General features: G+C 39.4%; 1 protein-coding gene across 1 annotated transcript; it reads left to right on the forward strand.

Annotated features, from left to right (window-relative positions):
* The first annotated feature begins 872 nt into the window (after positions 1-872).
* On the forward strand, positions 873-3,050 carry LOC149012189 (uncharacterized). The gene is made up of 6 exons (XM_089157549.1): positions 873-1,020; positions 1,303-1,546; positions 2,111-2,382; positions 2,482-2,612; positions 2,696-2,771; positions 2,866-3,050. The coding sequence occupies exons 1-6, from the start codon at positions 873-875 to the stop codon at positions 3,048-3,050; spliced, it is 1,056 nt and encodes a 351-aa protein (XP_089013675.1).
* The last annotated feature ends 21,269 nt before the right edge of the window (positions 3,051-24,319 follow it).

Here is a 24,319-nt window from a genome sequence, read left to right on the forward strand (position 1 = left end):
TATTTTCGGGCGTCAAAAATTGTATTTTTATACATTTTAAATGCTTGCTTTTTGCAGGATATATGTGTTACATTGTGATTGAAAAATATATGTGAATCCCCATGGGTCGATCTACAGACTCACGGAGTCGGAATAATTTTCGACCCAATAAATAATTATTTGATTTTTTGAAATTTATTAAAATATGAATATAAAATATAAATAATTATGAAAAAAGAGAAAAAATTAGGAATAAATAAGGAAAATGATTTTGAAAATTAGAGAAAATTATAGAATACCTATATAATTATTTTCAAGTGCTTCGTGTATGGTTTCATTGTCGGTTTTGATATGGTAGCCTTTTCTTTTGTCGGAAAAAATTTAAATATTGTTTAAAATATTATATTTGTATTGTTTAATTGTTTATGAAATCATTTTTGTTGCAATGGACCAACGATTATCATGTCTAGCGGTGGGAGAGGAGCAGGTTCACAGGCGAGGGACAGGGACAGAGACACGAGGAGCGGCGTCGTGCAGAGGGGGAGAGGCGATCCTGCATGGTAGTATTGTGTTGCAATTGATGGCAACAAAAGTAAAACAAGATGCAACACGTGGTAAGGAGTTGAATTCGGGTGGCATAAGTAAGTTTAAGGCTCACATCACTGGTAGTTCAAAGGATGTGGCCACCTGCACTGAGGTGAATACGGAAATCAGAAAGGCAGTTAAAGAGATGGAGAAAGACAAGGGGAAGAAGAAACAAGAGAGGAGAAAGGTAAATGAAGCATTGGATGAGGCGGTGCGGGCACCCTCATCTTACAGAGTTGATTCGATTCGATCGGGAGGTTGATCCCGTTGATTTGAGAGAGCGGGAGGAGAGGGATGTTAGACGGGCGATGGCTGAGAGTAGGGCGATGCAGTACCAGGAGGAGGAGAGGGCCAGAGCTAGATTTACAGGAGCTGGTACCTCTAGGCCTGTAGGGGTTGGAGCATCTGGATCAGGGGCTGGAGCATCTGGATCTAGGGACAGGGGTGGTATACGTGGTATGTTCAGCCGATCACAGAGTCAGAGGTTCCCTTCTACGGCTGATGTACGAGGATCACGTCCACGTGACTATCTACAGAGGTCGGATCCTATCCTAGAGCAGGATTCTAATATTTTCAGAAATAAGGGGGCCAAGCAGCCCAAGATCACAGGTGCATGGAAAGGGATGGCGAAGAAAGTGAAGAAGGCAGTGTCGAAGTGGATGTACTACAATGCGGTTCCACCACATACGGCACAGGGTCCTTATTATAGTAATATGGTTGATACTATTGCAAAGGCAGGTCCTGGACATCCTGGTCCTACCCCTAATGAGGTGTTGAGCACTTTCCTGGCTGAGGAGAAGGAGGAGCTGCAAGAGTACATCAGTAGTTTGAGAATATTTTGGGAGACATATGGATGCACCATTATGTGTGATGGATGGACCGGTCCGACAAGAAAATCTATCATCAACTTTATGGCGTATTGTGATCGAAAGACTGTGTTTCTAAAATCTGTGGATGCTACTGGGCAGACAAAAGACCACAGGTATATTCTTGGACTTTTGCAGGATGTGATTGATGAAGTTGGGAAGGAGAATGTGGTGCAGATTGTCACCGACAATGGCGCCAACTTCAAGAAAGCTAGTGAGGTACTGATGAATACAGCTGGATATAACCTATATTAGACACCCTGCGTAGCTCATTGTATCGACCTCATGTTAAAGGACATCGGCAAGATCAATATTATCCAGAGCACAGTGGAGAGGGCCAAGCAGGTAACAAATTTCATCTACAATCATACTGTTGCTCTGCATATGATGAGACAGGCATGCGGTGGTGAGCTAGTGCGACCCGGTCCTACGAGATTTGCCACGAATTTCATCACCCTCAACAGTATTCAGGAACGGAAGACGGGCTTGAGATCCATGTTTTCATCAGAGGAGTGGTTCTCATGGGTTGGATCAAAGTAAGTATTTTTTTATTATTTTTTATCTATAGTCTCTACTATTTGATTTAACAAGTTGTTAACTTCTTATACATTTATACTATGAAATATGAATATCTAGTATGTAGTATTTATTACTAACTTAATGTGTTTGTGATAATTCAGTACTAGTAGTGGGCGCACCGCACAGACAACAATCTTGTCTGATGAGTTTTGGAGGAATGTGAGAATTGTGTTGGAGACCTTAGATCCTATAATAAAGGTCTTACGTATGGTTGATTCCTCCCTCAGGGGGCCCACTATGCCGCACATATATGTAGCCTTGGAGCCAATGAAAACAGCAATCCAAAGAGCTAACCCCAGAGGTTTTGTTGCATACTTGAACATTGTTGATGTTAGATGGACCGCTCATCTAATGCATCCGATGCATAGGGCGGGTAAGTAGTTAGTGTGGATTACTACTTATTATTAATAATTTGTAACTTGTAGTAAATATTAATTCTTTGACTGTGACTGTGAGTTTGTGAATTGTGCAGCTTATTATCTCAATCCAAAATATCAGTACACTGAAAATTTGGGATTGCGGTCAGACTTGCTCGGTGCCGTTATGGATGTTATTGGGAAGTTAGAGCCAAACGCAACGGTCCAATCAAATTGCCATATGGAAGTTAGAACTTTGAAACTTAGAACTTAGTACTTGCTTTTTATTTGTGAAAGAATTTAGCTAACCATCAATACAAATTATTGTAGATAAAATACTTTAGGGATGCACTAGGGACCTTTGGTTCAGTTGCTGCTGCTCAAAACCGACAAAATTATGATCCAGGTTAGATGCATGATTACATTTTACATATAAGTGATATAAGTAGGATTTTTGTTAAGAATTAAAGTATTAACTTGCATTATTTGTGATAATGCAGCTGAGTGGTGGATTCTATATGGGGGCGATGTAGAGAACCTCCGAAGAGTGGCAGTGCGGATCCTCTCCCAGACTTGCTCTGCCTCTAGGTGTGAGAGGAATTGGAGTACATTTGGGATGATTCACTCCCAGAGGAGGAATAGGCTGGGAAGTCAACGCCTGAATGACCTCGTGTTTTGTCACTAAAACATAAGGCTGAAGTTAGAGAATACCCATTTAAACACTAACAATGGAACAGACAAGGACATCTAGCTCGATGATATCTTCGAGCTCACTGCAGATGACCAACACCCACTCACGGATTGGTTGTTGGATAGGGGCGAGCCAATGTTAGACCAGCTTGGAGGTAGGCCAGACCCAATCATTGCTCAAGCTGCGGGAGTTAATGTAGATGAGTACATGGCTTCTCAAAAGGGGCAGGTACGTCAGGCGGCTGCCGCCACAGTGGATGAGGATTGGATGGTGCAGCCTGGTACGCAAGATGATGATCTAGATGACACCCTTGCTCCCAGTCCCAGTCATACTCAGAGGGATGATGATGATAATGACGGTGGTGGTGGTGGTGGTGGTGGTGGTGGTGGTGGTAGTGGAGGTGGAGGAGTACAGGAGCGATATCATGTTCCATTATCAGAGGCACAGGATCCCCCCCAGAGATACACTGGAGAGACTCAGTACACACATGCCACCCAGGATGACGATCATGGTGGTGAGCTTTATCGTGGTCGTCCTACGAGCTACAATCGGCCAGGGAGGGGGGAGTTTCAGGGGGGAGCAGCAGCATATGCATGGCCAGCATGGGTATGGGTCGTATGGCTTTGGTTATAGTGACAATACTCAATCATATGGCTCATACGGCCATTTCGATCCGATGGACAGGTTGTCAGGAGTGATGGGATCCATGACCTTGGAGGAGTCTGTAGGCTCCACACCTGCTTATGGCTATGGTGTCCCTTCTGCTTATGGACACAATGATATGTCGTCTAGGAGTTCGCACTATGGATATAATGATGGATCTTCCATGAGCTTGGCTTCGCAGGAAGGCAGCACATATGGTGGTTGGGGTAATGATGTTTGGGGTTATCAGCATCAGGGTGTCCCGCTTATGCCTCCATTTCGCTCACAAAGAACTGCTATGTTGGAGGCAACATACAAATATCCTTTCGATGCTACGATGTCAATTGAAGAGCTCCGTTCACGTTACCCCCCTGAGGGGAGTAGTTTTACCGTCATGGATGATGAAAACTACAGAGGCCTGGTTCCCTTGTATGTCAACAACCATCAGCATGACATGTCTTGGAATGACTTCAAGAAAATAATGGAGCGGAAGTTTAATGTTGTAGCCTATGGGCCTTGTACCCAACTATCAACGGAGACAGAGCTAGAAGACATGGATCCACCAAGGCATAGTACTTGGTATTGAGTAGTTGTATTTGTATTATTATATACTTGTATTTTTCTTACTAATATAATAGTTTTGTGCTTATTTATGTTAGTTTAATTGTTTAAAATAAGGTTGTAAAATTACAGTTTTACCGGTATATACAGTCGATTATATGCCGATCAATAACACCAATTTGAATGAGTTTTTAGGCAAAACCAACCATTCCATTGTGTTTATTGGCATCAAATTAGGCTACCCACCAAATTTCAACTCATTTGGACCAAAAAAACCCATCGAAACATGAGGGCGAAATATACCGAACTGAGTGGCAAAATATCGCCGAAATTTTCGGCGATATTTCGCCGTTTCGCCCAATTCGCCGCCCAGTGAACTGGGCAAAACGAACGAACTTTCGTTCCGTGATTAAAAGATCATTACAATTGAATATTTAATATTTATTTTATCCTTCTAAAATCAAGAAGTCAAAACACATTAGAAAAAACTATATCAAATATTAATTTTAAAATTGTATTTTTATTATTTTGAATTCCTAAAAAAATTATTTAAATTAGTTTTTTTACTAAGAGAATGAACTTCTTAAAAATTGATAACATCAAATTAAAAAATAAATATAAAAATGCTAAAAAACTAAGGAGCTACCAAATTAGGATTAATTTTTTTCCTAATTACTAAAGTAATATTGTAATTCAATATAAAGTATAAATAAGTAGAATAAAACCTTACGGTATTTTGGAATTTTTAAATTAATAAAAATTACCACATCATCACTTAACCAGCAGAGTTTAACTGTAGGGGCCAAAGTAATTACAAGTAAAGTTTAAGGTTGGATTAATAATTTTAAAAAGTATAGAAGATCAAGTAGTAATTGAGCAATAGTACAATGGGACAACAGTAATTATCTCCAAAAAAATTGTAATCTGAAATAAAAAAAGATGGCATTAATAGAAAATGAGGATTAGAAGTGGTCCATCCCTTGGTATCGAATTTTGTCCTTGTGGTATATCATCTCGGACAACGTCTACCTCACTCATAAATGCCTTCAATTCATGAAACAGTCTGCACCAAATTTTGAGTACATGGCTATCAAATTGAATCTATGCAACGAATATGACAAGATGGAATGGTTCTTCATCAAAGACACCCTAAGAATGGCCTACCAAGAATAATGGGTATGTCTTGATCTTCTTCTATATCCAATACTAAGAAATCCGCTGGAAATATAAACTTGTCCACTTTAACCAAGACGTCTTCAATTATTCCCCTCGGATATTTAATCGACCTATCAGCTATTTGAAGTGACATTGTGGTAGGTTTAGCTTCTCCAAGGCCTAGTTTCTTGAAAATAGATAGAGGCATTAAATTAATACTAGCACCAATATCACATAAAGCCTTATTAAAATGAAAATTTCCTATAGTGCATGGTATTGTAAAACTCCCTGGAACTTTTAGCTTAGGTGGAAGCTTCAGTTGCAGAATAGCACTGCATTCCTCTGTCAATGCCACAGTCTCATAATCTTCAAGTTTTCTCTTGTTAGCAAGAATGTCTTTCATAAACTTGATATAACTCGGCATTTGTTCCAAAGCATCTGCAAAAGGAATATTAATATGCAATTTTTTAAATACATTAAGAAATTTAGAAAATTGCTTATCTAGTTTTTGCTTCTGAACCGCTGTGGATATGGAATAGGTGGATTATAAGGTGGTGGATTGTCTGGAAATAATTTGAATTTTGGCTTCTCCTCCTCCTTAACGTATTCCTCTGCATCTTTTTTCTCATCATGAACTGCCTCAGAAGAGGGTTCAGATATTACGGCTTTCTTGAAAGGTTCCTCTAATACATTTCCACTTCGAAGCTCAATAGCATTTGCATACTCTCTAGGATTTGTCTCAGTATTATTAGGCAGTGATCCTTTTTGCCTTTGATTCATATCATGGGCGAGTTGTCCCATTTGTACTTCCACATTTTTAATGGATGCAAAAATATTTTGATTGGTGATCTCTTGCTTTTGCATAAATTGTGAAGAAACTGTAACCATTTTCTCAAAAGCATCTTCCCATGGAGCTTTCTTCTGAAATGATTGAGCTTGTTGATTTCAGGTTGTCTTTCAGTATCTTGATTGTTTTTCCATCCAAAATTTAGATGGTTTCTCCACCCTGGATTGTATGTGTTGGAATATGGATTGTTCTGTCGGTTAAAGTTCCCCACATATTTTGCTTGCTCTAACTGATTTTGCTCAAAAGGATTAACCATCTGACATTCATTGCTATAATGTGTTCCCTTACAATAATTGCATATCACAGCTGGAGGTTTGGTGCTTTGAGTTGCTAACAACCCTACTTGCTTTGTTAATGCTTCAAGTTGGATGGCCATAGCTGTCATGGGATCAGTTTCATTCCTCTGCAAAACTCTTCTTGAGGCAACTCTATCCCTTTGCCTTTGATATGCATTTGAGGCCATAACATCCAAAAGATCAAAAATTTTTATTGGATCCTTGTTCATGATTGATCATCCAACTGCAGCATCTACTAATGTTCTTGTGGAATTAGATAGACCATCATAAAAAATATGAACTTGCCTCCATTGCTCTATTCCGTGGTGTGAACATTTTCTTAGCAAGTCCTTGAATCTTTCCCATGCCTCAAATAGTGTTTCCAAATCATTCTACAAAAAAAAAAAAAAAAAAAAAAAAAAAAGAAATATCTGTTAAAAACTAGTAGTCTTAGATGGTGAAAAGAATTTTACCAAATTTTTTTGAGCCATTTGATCCTAAGTAGTGACGGATCCTGGTTGTAGAGAATGCAAACAACTCTTAGCATTGTCCCTTAATGAGAAAGGGAACAATTTCAATCTTATGGCATCATCAGTAATGCCATTGCTCTTGAATGTGTCGCAAATGTCTAAAAACCCATCAATGTGAAGATTTGGGTCTTCACTAGGCAAACCAGAAAATTGATTATTTTGCACCATTGTAATGATAGCAGGCTTGATTTCAAAATTGTTAGCTGCTACAGGTGGACGCCTTATAGCTGTCCTAATATCTCTCACAGTTGGTGCAACATACTCTCCCAAAGTCTTGCGCCTTGGTGCTTCAACTTCAAAAGGTGGTTGATTATTATCAAGATCCATTGCTTTAGAGGTGGAAGATGAATTTGTTCTATCTTTCTTTGCTTTTGAGTTCCTTCGACAAGTTATTTCAATTTCAGGATCAAAAGGAAGTAATTATCGTTTCCTCTCCTTCTCATGCAAAATCAGTAGGACCTGAAAGAACTCCAATTCAAAACTACAAATAAAAGAAAATAATAGAAAAGAATAAAAAGAAAAATAAAAGAATTCAAATTAAAACTAGCAGTAATTGATATTAATCTAATAGTCCCCGGCAACGGCGCCAAAAACTTGTTGTGGAAAATAACAACGCAAGTGTACGCTGTCGTAACAAGTAATATAATGATAAAAGATCGTTCCCTCGAGGACTATAGATTAAGTACCAAATTAATTATACCAATTTTATTTGAACAAATAATAAGGAAAAGAATTATTCTAGACTATAATGCAAATTGAAATTTAAATTGAGATTTATTAATAACTAAAAACCTAGGGGTCAGATTTCACCATAACTAAGCATCCCCACCCTTTGATCCATCTTTATAATTTGAGAAATATTTTTCTGATTGATAGTCGAGATTCCCTTCCTTATCTACTAGTCTCTCTCGAGTACTAATAACAATTCCCTCAATTGCTAACCCACTATATTTCTATGTGGGTTACAATAACTGAGAAATCATTAAATTCTATGGATTCCCATGTAACAACTACACAAACCATGTTGATATATATCTCTATCCTACATGTAATTCATGGCTTTTACTCCAATAAACTAAACACATAAATCCCCTCTCAATTCATTATGATTAATGAATCAGTTGATTAGTGGCCAATTAATTAAAAGCATTAAGAATAGAAGTAAAAATTCAATCAAAGGAAACAATATTCAAAATTATATTGATTAATTCAAGAGTGGGCATTTAAAGATAGGCTACATCTGATCCCTAGAAAAAAAAAAGTTCATCCTCGAAATTAAAAACATTACAGAAGAGTTCAAGAACATTGAAAGAAGATGAAGACAAACTTATTCCCAAGCTTTAGATCTCCAAAGCCATCCAATGTCTTTTGGTTTGACCTCTATGCTCTTCCAAAGCTCCCAAAAACATTCTTCCAAAGCTCCCAAAAACGTCCTCCCTCCTGCAGGAGTTTGCTCTCCTTTTATAGATTAATTAAACTCAGAGTTTGAATCAAACTCAAAGTTCCTATCCGACTTAACCAATGATTATTTTGACGTACAAATCGGACTAACTTAGAGATCTTCAATGAACAATCCCACCGTTGGATTTGAAGATCAAGAAGTCGTAAAGCTCACCTTCAAAAATCGGCTCAATCGGACACCTGATGACCATCCGATGAAGGGCATGATCAAAACTGGACAGACACCCTCAAAAACGGGATTTTTCTGTCTTCCTTATTTGAATTGGTTTCTTCTTCCTGTTTTCCTTTCCTCGATCAAATCCTAAATAGGAAATAAAACATAGAAGCATGCAAGGATTCATTCTCTCTATGTTTTTGACTTGAGGTAGGTGTCACATCCACCCAGCCGGTACCCTATCTGGCGTACCCGAGTGTGTGATCCACAGTCCACAAGATCCAGTATCTAGTAAATCAACTTCCCACATTCATAACAATATAATCAAGAACAAGACTAAATCAAGGTTAACAATATTATTCAAATGAATCAAAGTAAAGTAACAAGATAATCATCAGAGTGCGGAAATTATACCAATAGATATATAAAATCAAATGTAGAGTGAGGCGGAATCTCACTCCACGAGTATAGTGGAATGTAGATCGAAAGTCAAAGGAAATTACAACTGGTTCTAAGATAAGAAGAAAGATAAAATCAAACTAAACTAAAGTCTAATCTAATTTGTAAAGAACGTCTTCATAAACATAGACTTCATCAATCACGCTCAGACGCTCCCACTCCACAGTAGGGCTAATCTTGGTAACAAGTAAGACCACTCGAGGAATCTTCAAGGTAATCATCATAGTTGCCAACACCTTGCGTATGATACGCTTCTTCATACTGGCCTTCGTAGTCATCAATGCCTGCAGAATAATCTAATAAAAGATGTTGTACAAAAGGAGTGAGTTTCAAAAGAAACCCAGTAAGGCAAGTAATTCCATAGTAGCATAAATAACATGGTAACATAAGCAAAGCATAATGTGATATGATATGAGACAGACAATGCATGTATGAATCTAACTCTATGTATGCTAGTCTCTATAGGCAGACATGCTTTAAGTCATAGCACCATACTTCTTTGGGTAGGTCTCAATTCACTCATCCTCGGTTGGCAAAGGGTCTTTCATCCCTCTCGGACAATCCATGGCTGGGGGTTAAGTCACCTCTCTCTCATATCTCCGTTTGGTCTAAGTACTGGCGCATGTCAGGGTAAAGCCTAGCCAAATGCAAGTCATCTACTTAGTTACATCAACTCAGATCCAGATACGTCCATTCCTCCCCTCTCGGGATCCTTTCCGGTATCCTTCACACTAGAGTCAGCATATCCGACTCTCTCAAATACGGACTCATCAACCCTATAGGTCATCCACATATAGTAAACGAGAAACTCTCATGTCCTCTCACGGGTTGGTTACCGGTCTTGAACACCCATGAGCCCAAGTCTATCCATATGCAACTCTACCCATAAATGGCCCCCACAATGTGATTCATGTCCCCTCACGGGTTGGTTACCGGTCTTGAGGGCCATAAATCCCCATTGCTACCACAGGTCGTTCGGTCTCAATACCCTTCCGTATCGGGTTTGATATAACAGGGAATATCTTAGCCAAACACTGCTAGACAAGTCCTAGGTATGAAAACCAATAATCCGGGAAAGTGTCAAAGGGCAACATTGGAAATATCCCATACTACTCCAATGATGTCCAAGGACAAAAAATGTCAAAAGGACATTCCCCAATCCCAAATCATACCTAAACAATCACAATCATAATTCAGTCATATCATCCACGACAGATATCTCATCATATGAAAGAGTATAATAAGACAATATCGAAATAAATAAGAAACATACATGAATAAGTATTCATACATAATCAAGTACATAAAGTAAATAAGGAAATAAGATCCTACTGTACTTACAACATTCATATCATAATAGAAACTAACATAACAGTAGCAAATCTAAGTAGTTCCCAAATTAGAAATTAAATCTATGCAATCTATGTTAATATGGTAACAACTTCTCTTACCTTAAATAGATTCGAATATATTCCGGACGGACAAGAGGATGAATCCAAAGTTAGCAAATAAACCCTAGAATAGCATCAATCGAATCGAAACGGACCAAGAAATCCAATTCTGTCATTGCGGGTTGATTGGCTGGGTGGACTGAGTCAGTCGACCCAGGCAGTCTGCCCAAGAGCAAATCCGAAATCAAAAAGAGAATCTTGATCCGAAACCTATGCTACACAATCCGGAATGCGACGAAACTTGAAGAGAATGTCTAACACAGTAGTCTAAGACTAAAAATCATATTTTAGACATCAAACAACGATTAAAACCATTACTTACTAATTTGAAATCATAGTTTCTATTTTGGTAAAAATCATGGTTTTCATTGGAAACATGCTATGAATGAAAGAGATGAACTAGAGATGATAAGGTCTCATTCTAGGACAAGAACATAGTAAATCAGAGGTATAAATAATCATGGAGAGGCATCTACAATGCTAGAATAAATCAAAATAAGAATATGATCATAGTTTAAGAAGAAATCATAAAATCATATTAAGAATGAATAAGATGATCATGGCATAAGAGAATGAAAAGGGATTGTAAAGATATGACTACAAGGTTGCAGCATCTTCATCATAATCTCAGTTCAGAGATGATAGTGATCATGGAAAGAATGAATCAAGAACACAAAATATTAAATACTAACCTTTGATTGAAGAACAAGAGAGAGAACTAGCAAGTTTGCAAGATTAGATCTTCTTCTACACTTTTGGAGGCTTGGAGATGGTTTCCCTTCGTTCTCTAAGTGTTTTGGAGGCTAGGGATACTGAAATCACGAGTTATGGGGTATATATAGCAATATAACCTAAACAGAAGATTCTGCTCGAGTTCAGCATCTCTGGGTCGATTGGCTGGGTAGCTTGGCCCAGTCGACCCAAGCAGTCGACCCAAGCAGACAGCAAAGCCAAGATCAGGGATTTGAGGGCCTTCCATTACTCGGAATCAAACGAAACTTTAAACACATATTCTATAACTTACCTAATATGGAAAAATGGCTTTAAGTCATATCCTACCAAGCTCTATGGTCATCAACCAATCTTCTCTTCATTAAGGCGTAGTCTCTTCTCTATATCCAACACTGTCTTCAAGTATGGAGCATCATCTTCAATCTCCATAGGTTCGTAGTCGAACACTATGTCTTCTACTAATATTGTCACACCCCACCCGTCGGTCTCGGTTACCCGCCCGACAACCCGTGGGTGCGATCCGTCACAAGATCCAAGGTTTTAGTCTATCAACATTATTTAAGACAATTAAAGATAATCAAGAGCAAAGAATATTCAATAACTGAATTAAATGAATTACAGGAGTCCAAAATACTCCAATATCAAAGGAAAGAAATAAAGAATAAAGGATAAAACAAAAATGAGGGCAGCGGAATAATTCAAAAGTGTTTATATCAGTTTCTTTCCAGTTTGCTTTTCTAAGTCAATGAACTTAGACTCAAGTTTAATAAGGTGAGGGGTCCTCCAATTCTTCTCCAGTCTCTGTGCGAATTGCCTGACCACCTTTCGCCTCTGACCATCAACCGGTGCGATAAGTGCATTCCATGCACCCGCAGGAACTCCCGTACATGCTATTTCCATCTCCCACTGGCGGTGCCACATCCTCTTCATATGGGATGGTTCCTTCATAGGAAACCAACCCATCTTCAGATATAATTCCTTCTTTTGTGCAGGCTATAAACATACAAAGAATAAAGGAATGAGTTCTAAAAAACTCAGTAAGAAACAATCATAAATCTCATCCATCATCCAATAATGCCATGATACAAAAGTAATATGAATGAATGCACAATATGAATGATTTCTAACTATGCAAGTCTCTAACAGTTGACATGCTTTAAGATAAACACCAGCCCTCCTCTGGGTAAGTCTCAACACTCTGATTCGGCAAGGACTGGTTACCTCTGTAGGGATCTAGGGAAAAAGGGAAAGTCCACACCTGGCTCACAAACCATGGTTAGGGGTTAAATCAACACTCTCTCACCTCGACCATTGGTAATGAGTACTGGCGCATGTCGGGGTTTCTAATCCAATGCAAGGTCATAATGGTTACATGTCTACATGAAGTCCAAATACATCCCCTATGGCACCAACCAACTCGGTTCAGTATCCTTCGCAACCTAGGAGTAAGAATCCTCACGGACTGGCTACCTCTGTTGGACTCTACTCCTTAACCCTATGGTCATCCACATATTATTGGGGCGGATGCTCTCATGATTCTTCACGACACCCGGTCCGGTCCTTGGACATCCATGAGCCCAACCCTAACATATGCAACCCTACCATTTATATGACTAACAGTGGACCACCAAGTCACATCACTGTCATCACGGGTCACTTGGTTTCAATCCCCCTACCGAAAGGGTAGTAGCATGTGGGGTACTTAGCCATGCAATCTAGACTCATCCTAATAATGTCATCAATTAATCATGATAGTGCTGAAGGTATCAGCAGGCATGTGTCCCATTCCACAGCCTTCTGATATCACCAGCCAAGATATCCCAAAAGGAACACCCCAACTATCATAACCATATACCAATTACCATAATCATATAACATTCACAATTCACCAGGTAATTATGAAATCAAGGCAAAAAGCAGTAGTGTATCAGAATTAAATACAACTACAGCAGCATATAATAATAGAAATTAAGACTAACAATTATCAGATTAACATGTTCAAGTATATGTAGATAGATAAGATAGATTGTCATTACTTGCATATAATTGGAATGTCCGTAAAATGGAATCCAGTAACTATTAGAAGACTTTTCTTTCAAACAGTAAACACCTAAACACAGGGTTATTAGAATATATTAGTCACATGAATCAATTTGAATCATAACCAAAATCCATTTGGTCACTGTTTACCAGCCGGTCGCTTAGGTTAAGCGACCACCACTAGTGACCGCCCCAAAAACAGTGAGTTTCAATCCGAAACTCAGGCTTCTGATTACTCAATTTCAATCCGGATTTCGAGTAATCTTGACCTAAGTCTCAAATCAAACACTCCCTAAGCCAAAAGGGTGAGGGAAAACTAACCATTACCATCAATAGATTACCCATAACCCTCCCCTTGACTGGATTAACCATCTCACGGAAACAGGGTTTCGTTTACGGTTATTCCATCTCAAGTAGATTAAAAAGAGAATTAAAATATCCAAGGGGGTAATCACAAAGACGAGGGAAAAGGGGTAATACTAATTTAACGGACAAAGAGAGTAAAGAACGAAGGGTTAATTCAATACCTCACGCCAGAGAGTCAGAGAAGGAAAGAACTGATCTTCCAAGTCATTGTCAGTGTAATATCCAGCCCTATTCTAACCTTGACCCTGACTCGGATCCACTGTTGTATTCAGGTCCGAGGACCCGAAGCGGTGGAAGAAGAGATCTATGGACCATCCTGATTGATGATCATGATTTGGAGACCGAGCCCATGGACATTGACAATGATACCCCGTGCTTAAATGCATTGTCAGTGTTTAAGGAAAGTCTACGCATCGGAGAAGATTAATATGGTTGATGTACCAAATGACCTCCTGTGCACAGTCCGAAGGTATTCCCCGAAACTAGACTTCTTGATTGAATTGTGGAAGAAAACCTCACTCAATTTGACCTTGTATAGCCTTTCAAATCCCTACTTGAAGTTGCTGTTCTAAACCTGAGTTTTCTGCTGAAATCATCTTGGTCGATCATTTTGGTCGATACCATCGACCAAAAGCATCGACCAAAATGTCCCAGTCTGCCAAGTTAATGATTCCATGGAATATTCCTTTTCTATTTAATATGACCTCGAGCCTTGAGCCTTTTGCAATCATTTTTCTCACCTGGGAACGTGGGGAGAGCTTCCCAAAGCAGCTCCTTGGTTAGTGTGAAGGGTATCTCATCAAAGACACTTAGTTTATCATTGATTCTTGCCTTCATCTTCTACACTAAGGTAAGACTCTTCATTCCACTCTCTACCCTACCATTTTCTACTCCTTTCTATTGTCATCTTGCTGATGGGACATTTGGAATGGTGCTGCAACCTTGCAACCACCACTCCAAGTGCCTACTCATGCTCAATCCATGATTCCCTTAGCCATTCATTGATGCTAATGCTTATATCTCATGCCTAGCATATGTATTCCATGCTTTACCTATTAACATCATACCATTTGATATCAAACTGAGCTATAAAGTGTATTATGTTCATGTTTAACATTGCCATATGATTCCAATCGAATTTCTATTAGTTCCTCTAGCTATTGCATGCTATTCCTCATCAATGCAATCAATTCCAACTCATGCCATGATGTTTATCACTTGAGCTTGATAGCTCAAATTGGGGCTTTTTAATTAGACCATTGGATTGGGTTAATTCCTTGATTTATAGTGTCCTACTACTGTTGTTAAGTATGCCTCCAAGTTCCGAGATTGATCCGAACACCGGAAGACTCATTTCGGACCAAAAATCCCCAAAATCCACTATTCTCACTTCGAGGACTATTTTGGTCGATCATTTTGGTCGATACCATCGACCAAAACCATCGACCAAAGTTGTTGTTGGCAAAGCAACCTTGGTCGGTTTTGACTTGAATGACATCCGATCTTCCGACTTCTTTTCTAACTTATTATTGATGTTTGTTTAGGGCCTTAACACTTCTATTGGACTATTCTTGGTATTCTCAATTCATCATCAACTCATCCAAGGTAAGGATGGTTATATCCATAAACATATAAGTCATCAAATATTGAACTATGCTTTATTCAAAGAATGAAGTCCCTAATTCTTTCAATCATTATGATACCGATACATATGTGTTGGAACAAGTAATATTTAAATCTTTATACAATTGTTGTGTTACTCTATCATTTTGATTTGCTTATGTTTATAATGATTCGTTTCAATATCATGATTTGAGTACTATTATGAATATGCATTGGATGCATGAGAAATGATGAGATCTGATGTGTGATTGCTTACGTATGACTTGGGATTGGAGGGTGTCCCATCGACACTTCTCGTCCTTGGGCATCGGAGGGAATAGTATGGGATATTCTCCGATGGTGCCTATCGACACTCTCCCGAGTTATTGGATGACATACATAGGAGTGTCTAGTGGTGTGGCTAGGTTCATCCTTGTCGTGTCGGACCCGAATCGGAAGGGCATTGAGACCGAACAACCCGTGGTAGTGTATGGTTGGATGGGCGCTCTAGGCCGGTAGCCAATCCGGTAGGGGACATAAACCATGCTACGGATACCCGAAAGGGGCCATTTATTGGTAGGGTTGCATATGGATAGACTTGGGCTCACGTGCGCTCAAGACCGGTAACCAATCCGTGAGAGGACGTGAGAGCTTCCCGTTTACTATATGTGGATGACCAATAGGGTTGATGAGTCCGAAATCCGGGATTTCGCCGACTCTAGTGTGAAGGATACCGGGAAAGGATCGCCGGGGGCGAGGAATGGACGTATCTGAATCGACTTGACCGATCGAGTAGATGACTTGCATTGGGCTAGGCTTTACCGTGACATGCGCCAAGATTTGACCAAATGGTGATGTGAGAGAGCGGTGACCGATTCCCCTTACCATGGTTTTTGATGACTTTACCGATCTTCCCCGGGCATTCCCAAGATATGGAAATGGGAGAGTGACTGACGACCCGCAGAAGTACGGTGCTATGACTTAAAGCATGTCTACCTTAGAGACCAGCATTCATAGAGTTAGGCTCATATCTCGCATCATATGTTCCATATCACATTGCATTATTATATGTTCGAATGTGTATGATTTCTAATTATGGAATAACTTCCTTGCCGAGTTCTTCGATCTCATTCCTTTTGTGCAAATGTTTTAGATTACATTCCAGGTACCGAAGATTACGATGGCACCTCCTATGAGGCGGATTATGATTCCACATACTACCCTCCGGGTAGTGGCGTCGGTGAGGATTCGTATATTGGAGCCGAGGAGGATTATTATTCGCACCGTGGTTAGCCCCACGGTTGTGTGGGGAGCGGCAGCGCTAGGTTTACTTCATCCGTACTGTTGAGGAGACTACTATTAGTATAGAAGAAACCCTAGCATAGTGCCCCATTCCCCTGGTGTATTTGTGGAACCATTGGTCTTGTAACTAACTTATCTTTGAGTTTACCTTTTGACACTTAGACATGTATTTGATGTTATCACACTTCTTTTCCGCTGTTCTGAGAGAGTGGTTGTCATACCTTCTCTCACCCTTATGATTATGCTTTAATGTTATTGCCTTCTGCACTCTGATTTATTTAGTCTTATCTTATTCATGATATTTAGTATTAACTGTTTTTACCATTGATTTTTATTGTTCATGATTGTGTTACCGTGTATGTGGGAGGCATGGACCTCAGATCATTGATCCTTGGACTGTGGATCACATCCCGGGTATTCCAAATGGGGTACCGGCTGGGTGGATGTGACAGATAGTACTCCAGAGACTCTTTCGGATCTTCCCCGCAGCCGTCTAACCTCCCAAATAAGCAACCACGAATAAAGTATTCGTTAATTAGACAGAGGTTGCCTTTTATAGAAGTTAGGGGGCAAAATAGGGCAAAATCCCCGAAAACAGACCGGGCGGTCGCTTAGGTTGAGCGACCGCCACTAGTAACCGTCCCCATGTAATTTGCCATACAAGGGTGCTTTTACTAGGGGGTTGATACCCAAGGCCAACCTAGCCCTAAATAAGAGATGGGGGAGATCTTACCTTCATTCCGGACATCTTTGAACAACACCTGACTTCCAGAATTCCAAGTTCCAACCAAGGCAAGCTCTTCAGATAAAGGATCCAGATCCATGGGTCCTGGGTATGGATCATGGGCTTCAATCTGGATACTCCACAAGTTCAACCGACTAGACCTTCGGGTTCTCGGACCTGGAATACGGATCTCGGGTTAGAAATATGGGGGGGTGTTACAAATATGGCCCATGGTTGACTTTCACTTCTACTTCGGGTCTTCGGACCTACAGACAAAAGAGTATCTGGGTTAAGGTTAGGGCCGGGTTTCACAGTAGGACTCTTGCAATAATACCTAGATTTGATTGATAATTTCCTACACGTAAAAGTAATAAATCTTAATTAGAATTTGTTAGGAAATATATAAAATCACCAAAATTATAGAAATTAAAGGAAAGGGTGCAACATATTCATTTTTATATCATATTAGGATAAGTTGATATAAAACAATTGTAAATACATGGAAATATAGTAAATTAATCGTATACACTAATATGCATGAAATCAACTGATCACCCCTCTCGAGATCCTTTCCCGTATCCTTCACACTAGAGTCAGCATAGTCCCGGACTACGGACTCATCAACCCTGTTGGTCATCCACAAATAATAGACAAAAAGCTCTCACGTCCTCTCACGGATTGGTTACTGGTCTTGAACGCCCATGAGCCCAAGTCCACTATTTGCAACCCTACTAATAAATGGTCCCCACAATGTGATTCATGTCCTCTCACGGATTAGTTTTCGGTCTTGAGCGCCCATAAATCCCCATTGCTACCACGGGTCATTCGGTCTCAATACCCTTCCGAATCGGGTTTGATATAACAGGGACATCCTAGCCAAACACAGCTAGACAACTAGGTATGAAAACCAATAATCCGGGAAAGTGTTAAAGGGTACCATCGGAAATATCCCATACTATTCCCACTGATGTCCAAGGATAGAAATGTCAAAAGGACACTTCCCAATTCCAAATCATACATATTCAATCACATTCTCAAATTAGTCATAACATTCACCACCGATATCTCATCATATAGAAGGATACACATAAACATGATCAATCACATATGTAACTGACAAGAATAAGTATTCATAATCCAAAGAATACATGAACACGATACTACTGTAGTTAAAGTACTTGCATCAGTAATATAATAATGAGAAAATACATTTATGGTAGTGAATCTAAGAGAATCCCAAAATAGAAACTAAGATTCACGCAATCTACGTAATTATGGAAATAACTGTACTTACCTTAAATAGCTTAGATGAATATCCAAAGATCAAAGAGAGTAGTTCCAAACTTAGCAAATAAACCCTAAACAATCATAGATACATCATTAGGAAAGAGGCCTAAAAGATTGATGATCAAATGAATCAAATTGGATGAAGAACACAACTACTGTCTTGCTTGGTCGATTGGGTGGTAGCTTGGTCCAGTCCACCAAGCAATCGACCACCTAAAAGAGTACGAAACAGAATTGTGGTTTTTGATTCGAAACTCGATCTACAAGATCCGAAACACTACGAAACTTGGAGAAAACCTATAGAACAATAATCTAACACTAAAATAGCATAGATTAGACACTAACAATGATAAAAAACACTACTTACTAATTTGGAAACATGACTTCCTAATTTGGTAAAATTCATAGTTTTCGATGAAAACATGCTATGAATTCAAAGGAAAAACTAGAGATGATAGGATCTCATTCTAGTAGAAGATAAGCAAGAGATCATACATGAAACCATCATGCAAAACAGATCTAACATGCTAAGAAATCAAATCGAAAGAATAATCGTGGTTTCATGAAGATTTCACAATGATCATAGTGAAGATCAATATGAAGATCATAAAACCTTAAGAATGAAAGGAGATTGTAGAAGAGATGGTTGCAAGGATGCACATCTTCTTCATAGTCTCAATCACAAAGAATAAAACATAGTAAGAGTAGATCTATACAACACAAGAGAGGTTACTAACCTTTGATTGAAGAATAGGAGATGAGAAGCTTGAAGTCTTGCAAAGTTCTTCACAAACACCAAGGAGAGGCTTTGAGAGAGTCTTCCCACGTTCTCTGAGGGTTTTAGAAACAAAGGAGGCTAAGAAACTCGTACTTCTATTATATAGAGCACCAACAAACCTAAACAGAAGATCTTGGCAGATTCTAACCTTGTCGGTCGATTGGTTGGTTGATTGGCCCAACCAACCACCCAGTCAACCAAGCCAGTCAGCAAGGCCAAGACAGGGAATTGAAGGTCCAAATCAAGTCCAAACCTAATGAGCTTCTCCCAACACAACATATGACTTACCTAGTATAGAGAAATGCCTTCGAATCATGTCTAACTATACTTCAAGCACATCAACTAGACTCATCTTCAACAAGGTGCAGTTTCCTTTCCAGTTTTGAACAAGCTTCCAAGTATGGAACACCATCATCAACTTCCATGGGTTCTGGGTTAAACACCATGCCTTCCACTAAGATGGCCCATAGTTGGCTTCTTCCTTTACTTCGGGTCTTCGGACCTACAAACAACAGGGTTTCCGGGTCAAGGTGAGGGCTGGATTTCACATAGACTCTCCCTGTAATATGAGTCTTCACAACCTGCAACAGAGTCTAAAGAAAAGGAAATACACACAGAGGATGAGTTCCACAGAACTCAATGAGCCTAACATATCATACACCATGTATTCATCATACACACACACCGATATCAGCATATACAGTCGATGAAATAAAGAATCATGAAAACATGAATCTAACTCCTATTATGCAGTGTCACACCCCACCCAGCCAGATCCGGTCATACCCGAATACCCATGGTGATGATACACTATAGGACCTAGGTTCAATGACAATTCCATATAAATGCATGACATAGCTCCAAGGACAAGAGTAAATCAAGTTTTAAGTGTAAATCATAAAATCTGAAATATCTAGTTTACAATCATCCATTGACTAAAGTTAAAAGTTAACTAATGTTGATCAAATAAACATCAGAGTTTGAAAGGAAAGAGTAGTCTGTTTGCAGCAGAATAAATCTAAAGAAGTCTCTAATGGAAGGCAACTCCATAAGAACAATCTTGACACAAGCATGAAGCATCATGTGCATCTACATCATCTCCAATCATGCCCTCATGGAAATCTATCAGCAATGGATCCTCCATGGGAGTGGAGTCCTTATATCCTCTCGAAAAGTCTAAAGAAACATATGCACATAAAGGGAATGAGTTCCACCATAAAGAATAGGTATCCTCTACCGAGAATTGATGGAATTTGTAAGACCGAATAGCATTACCTGGACATCTTACTAATGCACCGACCGCTTCCATGGATTTGATGATTAGGATATTTCATGATGTCTTAGATAAATTTATCATAGTTATTATTGATGACATCTTGATTTATTATAAGGATGAGGAGGAGCATGTCAAACACTTAAGGTTTGCTTTACAAAGGTCAAGAGAAAAGATGTTGTATGCAAAATTTTCCAAGTGTGAATTTCGGCTTTCACAAGTTGTATTTTGGGTCATGTTGTATCTGCGGATGGAATCAAAGTGGAACAAGATAAGGTCAAGGCAGTGGCGGATTGGGATCAACCCAAGTTGGTTATTGAAATTATAAGTTTCTTGGGACTCGCGGGACTCTATAGGAAATTCAATGAGAACTTCTCTAGGTTATCCACCCCAATGACAAGGTTGACAAGGAAAGGTGTGAAGTTCATGTCGAGTGAATCATGTGAAAAGCACTTCCAAGAGTTGAAGAAGAGGCTGTAGAGGTTTTGGACCAAAAGGACAAGCAACTTCAAAATTGAACCATTCCATTGGAGAAGATTAGCTGGAAGAATCACAAAGTAGAAGAAGCCTAGGGGGAAAAAGAAGATGAAATGCAGGCAAAGTATCCTATCCTCTTTGGCACCTCAGGTACGTCAATTTCGATGACAAAATTTCTTTTAAGGGGGGAGGAATGTGAAATCCCCTGGATATCTATGAAACCCAGCCCTGACCCTAATCCGGAAACTTTGTTATTTGTAGGTCCAGTGACCCAAAGTAAGGCAAGATGTCATCTTTGGGCCATTTCTGTTGAAGACTTGATGACTGGATTGGAATCCATGAGTGTTGATGCCAATGTTCCAATGGTGGAAACTGCACCCTGCTGAAGATTGGATTAGTTGATGGTCTTGGAGTGGTCTCTGTATTGATTCAAAGGCATTTCTAACTCCTAGGTATGTCACTCTAGGTGTGTGCAAAACCCCTTGATGTTTGGACTTGATCTGAGCCTTCAAATCCACATTTTGAAGTTGCTATCTTGATTGGTCGACTCATTGGTCGATTGGACCAATTGATTCTGTTTTTGAAATTTGAATCCTGTCTCTTCTATTTAAGTCTAATCTTGGGAATACTCCACCTCATCTGCCTCCTAAGCCTCTGGAATGAGTTAGAACCCTAATCTAACCCATTCCCTTGCATTCTTTGGTGATCTCTCGCAAAGACTTGAAGAATTCTTCATCCTCCTACAGCAAAGGTATGATTTCACTCACTCTTTCTTCTATCTCTGATTTTCTTTCTTTAATTATGTTCTTCGTTGAGATCAGGAAGAAGATGATGCACTCTTGCAACCATCTATTCCATGATCTCATCATGTTCTTTAAGATCCATGATCATCATCATGATCTTAACCTCGGCCAGATGGAATCTTGAAACCCTAACCCTAATCCTTTGAAACCCTAACCTGTGTGATCATCTGGAGAACTTTTGGTAACCTCCCTTGTGAAGGAAAACCTCTTGGGTGACATCTGTGTTAACCTAAACTTCATCATTGAATGACCCTTCTTGTTATTTTTGGCTAACAATTTATCTCCCTTCATCCGAGCTCTCAATATTTTTCCGAGGGAACCAAAAAGGGTGAAACCCTAATTTTCTGGAATCAAACCAAGAACCCCTAGTTTGATCATGGTAACCCAATCAATGTGTTTTCCTTACTATATCTGTAATCTTCATATCCTAGTTCTTTTATCTTTGATTATAATATTTTTCCCTCATAATCTATGTTTAACTTAGTAGGTTAACCTTTTTGTTCCTAGGTTACAACTTGGGAACTTGATTTGATTTATGAATTGATATCCTCTATACCCTAGAATACTACCATGATAATTTCCCTCTGATTTGTACCCTTTTGAACCATCAAATTCGGTTCTTGATTCTCAAAATTCGGATTCTTGTAGGCCCTTTATCTGCATTGGTTGACTCATTGGTCGACTGGTCCAGCAGACCAATCAATCGACCAATGAGTACAGCAACCTCATTCTTGGTCTGTTTTGATCGATTTATGATCTTTTCCTTTATGCATCTTTCCTAACATGTTGTATGCACTTGTTTAGGATTGTCTTCTCAGGTTTAGTCAAGATCATACTTGATTCTTTAAGATCCCATCCAAGTTAGAAGGTAAGGACATTTAATTCCTTAACTACATAGATTGCTTGTTCACTGGTTTCTACTTTATGAAACTATGAGATTACCTACTATTGTTGTACTTTACTTCTGATGTACTACTGTAAGTACAGTAGCACTTCTCATATGTTTTCTTTTCCATTATTCAAGCTTATATGAATTGCTTATTACTATATTGTTTAATGATTAGAGCATGATCTTATATTCTCTTTTATATAATGAGTTGTTAACTGTGTATGTCATGACTGATCTGAATGTGTTTGTTTAAGTTTGGTTTGGGATTGGGAAGTGTCCTTTTGATGCTTCTGTCCTTGGACATTGGAGGGAATAGTATGGGATGTTCTCCGAAGATGCCCATCGACGCTTTCCCGAATCAATGGATGTCATACTAGGGCTGTCTAGCAGTGTTTGGCTAGGTTATACCCCTGTTATATCAGACCTGATTCGAAAGGGTATTGAGACCAAACGACCCGTGGTAGCAATGGGGATTCACGGGCGCTCAAGGCCGGTGAGTTATATTCTTGAGAGGACGGGAATCACATTGTGGGGGCCATTTATTGGAGAGTTGCATATGGCTAGACTTGGGCTCATGGGCGCTCGAGACCGGTGAGTTATATCCGTGAGAGGACATGAGAGCTTCCCGTTTACCATATGTGGATAACCAATAGGGATGATGAGTCCGGTGAGTAATATCCGTGACTCTAGTGGAAAGGATACCAGAAAGGATCCCGAGAGGGGAGGAATGGAAGTATCTGGACCTGACTTGATGTAACTGACTAGATGACTTGCATTGGGCTAGGCTTTTCCCTGACATGCGCCGGTACTTATGCCAAGTGGTTATGAGAGAGTGTGTTGACTTAACCCCCTACCATGGTTTGTCCGAGAGGGATGCCCGGACCCACTACCAACAGGAGTCGTATGCGTGACCTACCCAAAGAAGTACAGTGCTATGACTTAAAGCATGTCTACCATAGAGACCAACATACATAGAGTTTAGATGCATTCATACTTTATCTATTTCATCTTGCATTGCATCATGTTATGTTTTGCCACATGTTATCTATGATGTTATGGATTAACTACCCTTACCGAGTTTCTTCGAAACTCATTCCTTTTGTATATTCTTTGTTTAGATTATCCTGCAGTACAGATTATTATGACGAGCAAGACGAGGTGAAGCGCAAGCCGATGAAGCGTATTACACGCAAGGTGCTGGCGACGATCAAGATTACTCTGATGATCCCTCGGCGGATCAAGCTGCGTACTACGTTTGAAGGCAGCATAGAGTTAGAACGGATTCATTGGATTGACGAAGTCCATACTTATGAAGACGTTATCTATAAACTAGAAGACGCTTGATCTTAGTTTATTTCTTAATACATTTGTTTCAGTTGTATTTCCTTTTGACTTTCATACTGTGTTCCGCTATATTGGTGGAGTGAGTTTCCGCCTCACTTTACTCTTTTTGAT

The sequence above is a fragment of the Hakea prostrata genome, chromosome 6 (genome assembly GCF_041222555.1).
Source record: "Hakea prostrata isolate BN-2017 chromosome 6, UWA_Hpros_2, whole genome shotgun sequence".
Taxonomy (NCBI): domain Eukaryota; kingdom Viridiplantae; phylum Streptophyta; class Magnoliopsida; order Proteales; family Proteaceae; genus Hakea; species Hakea prostrata.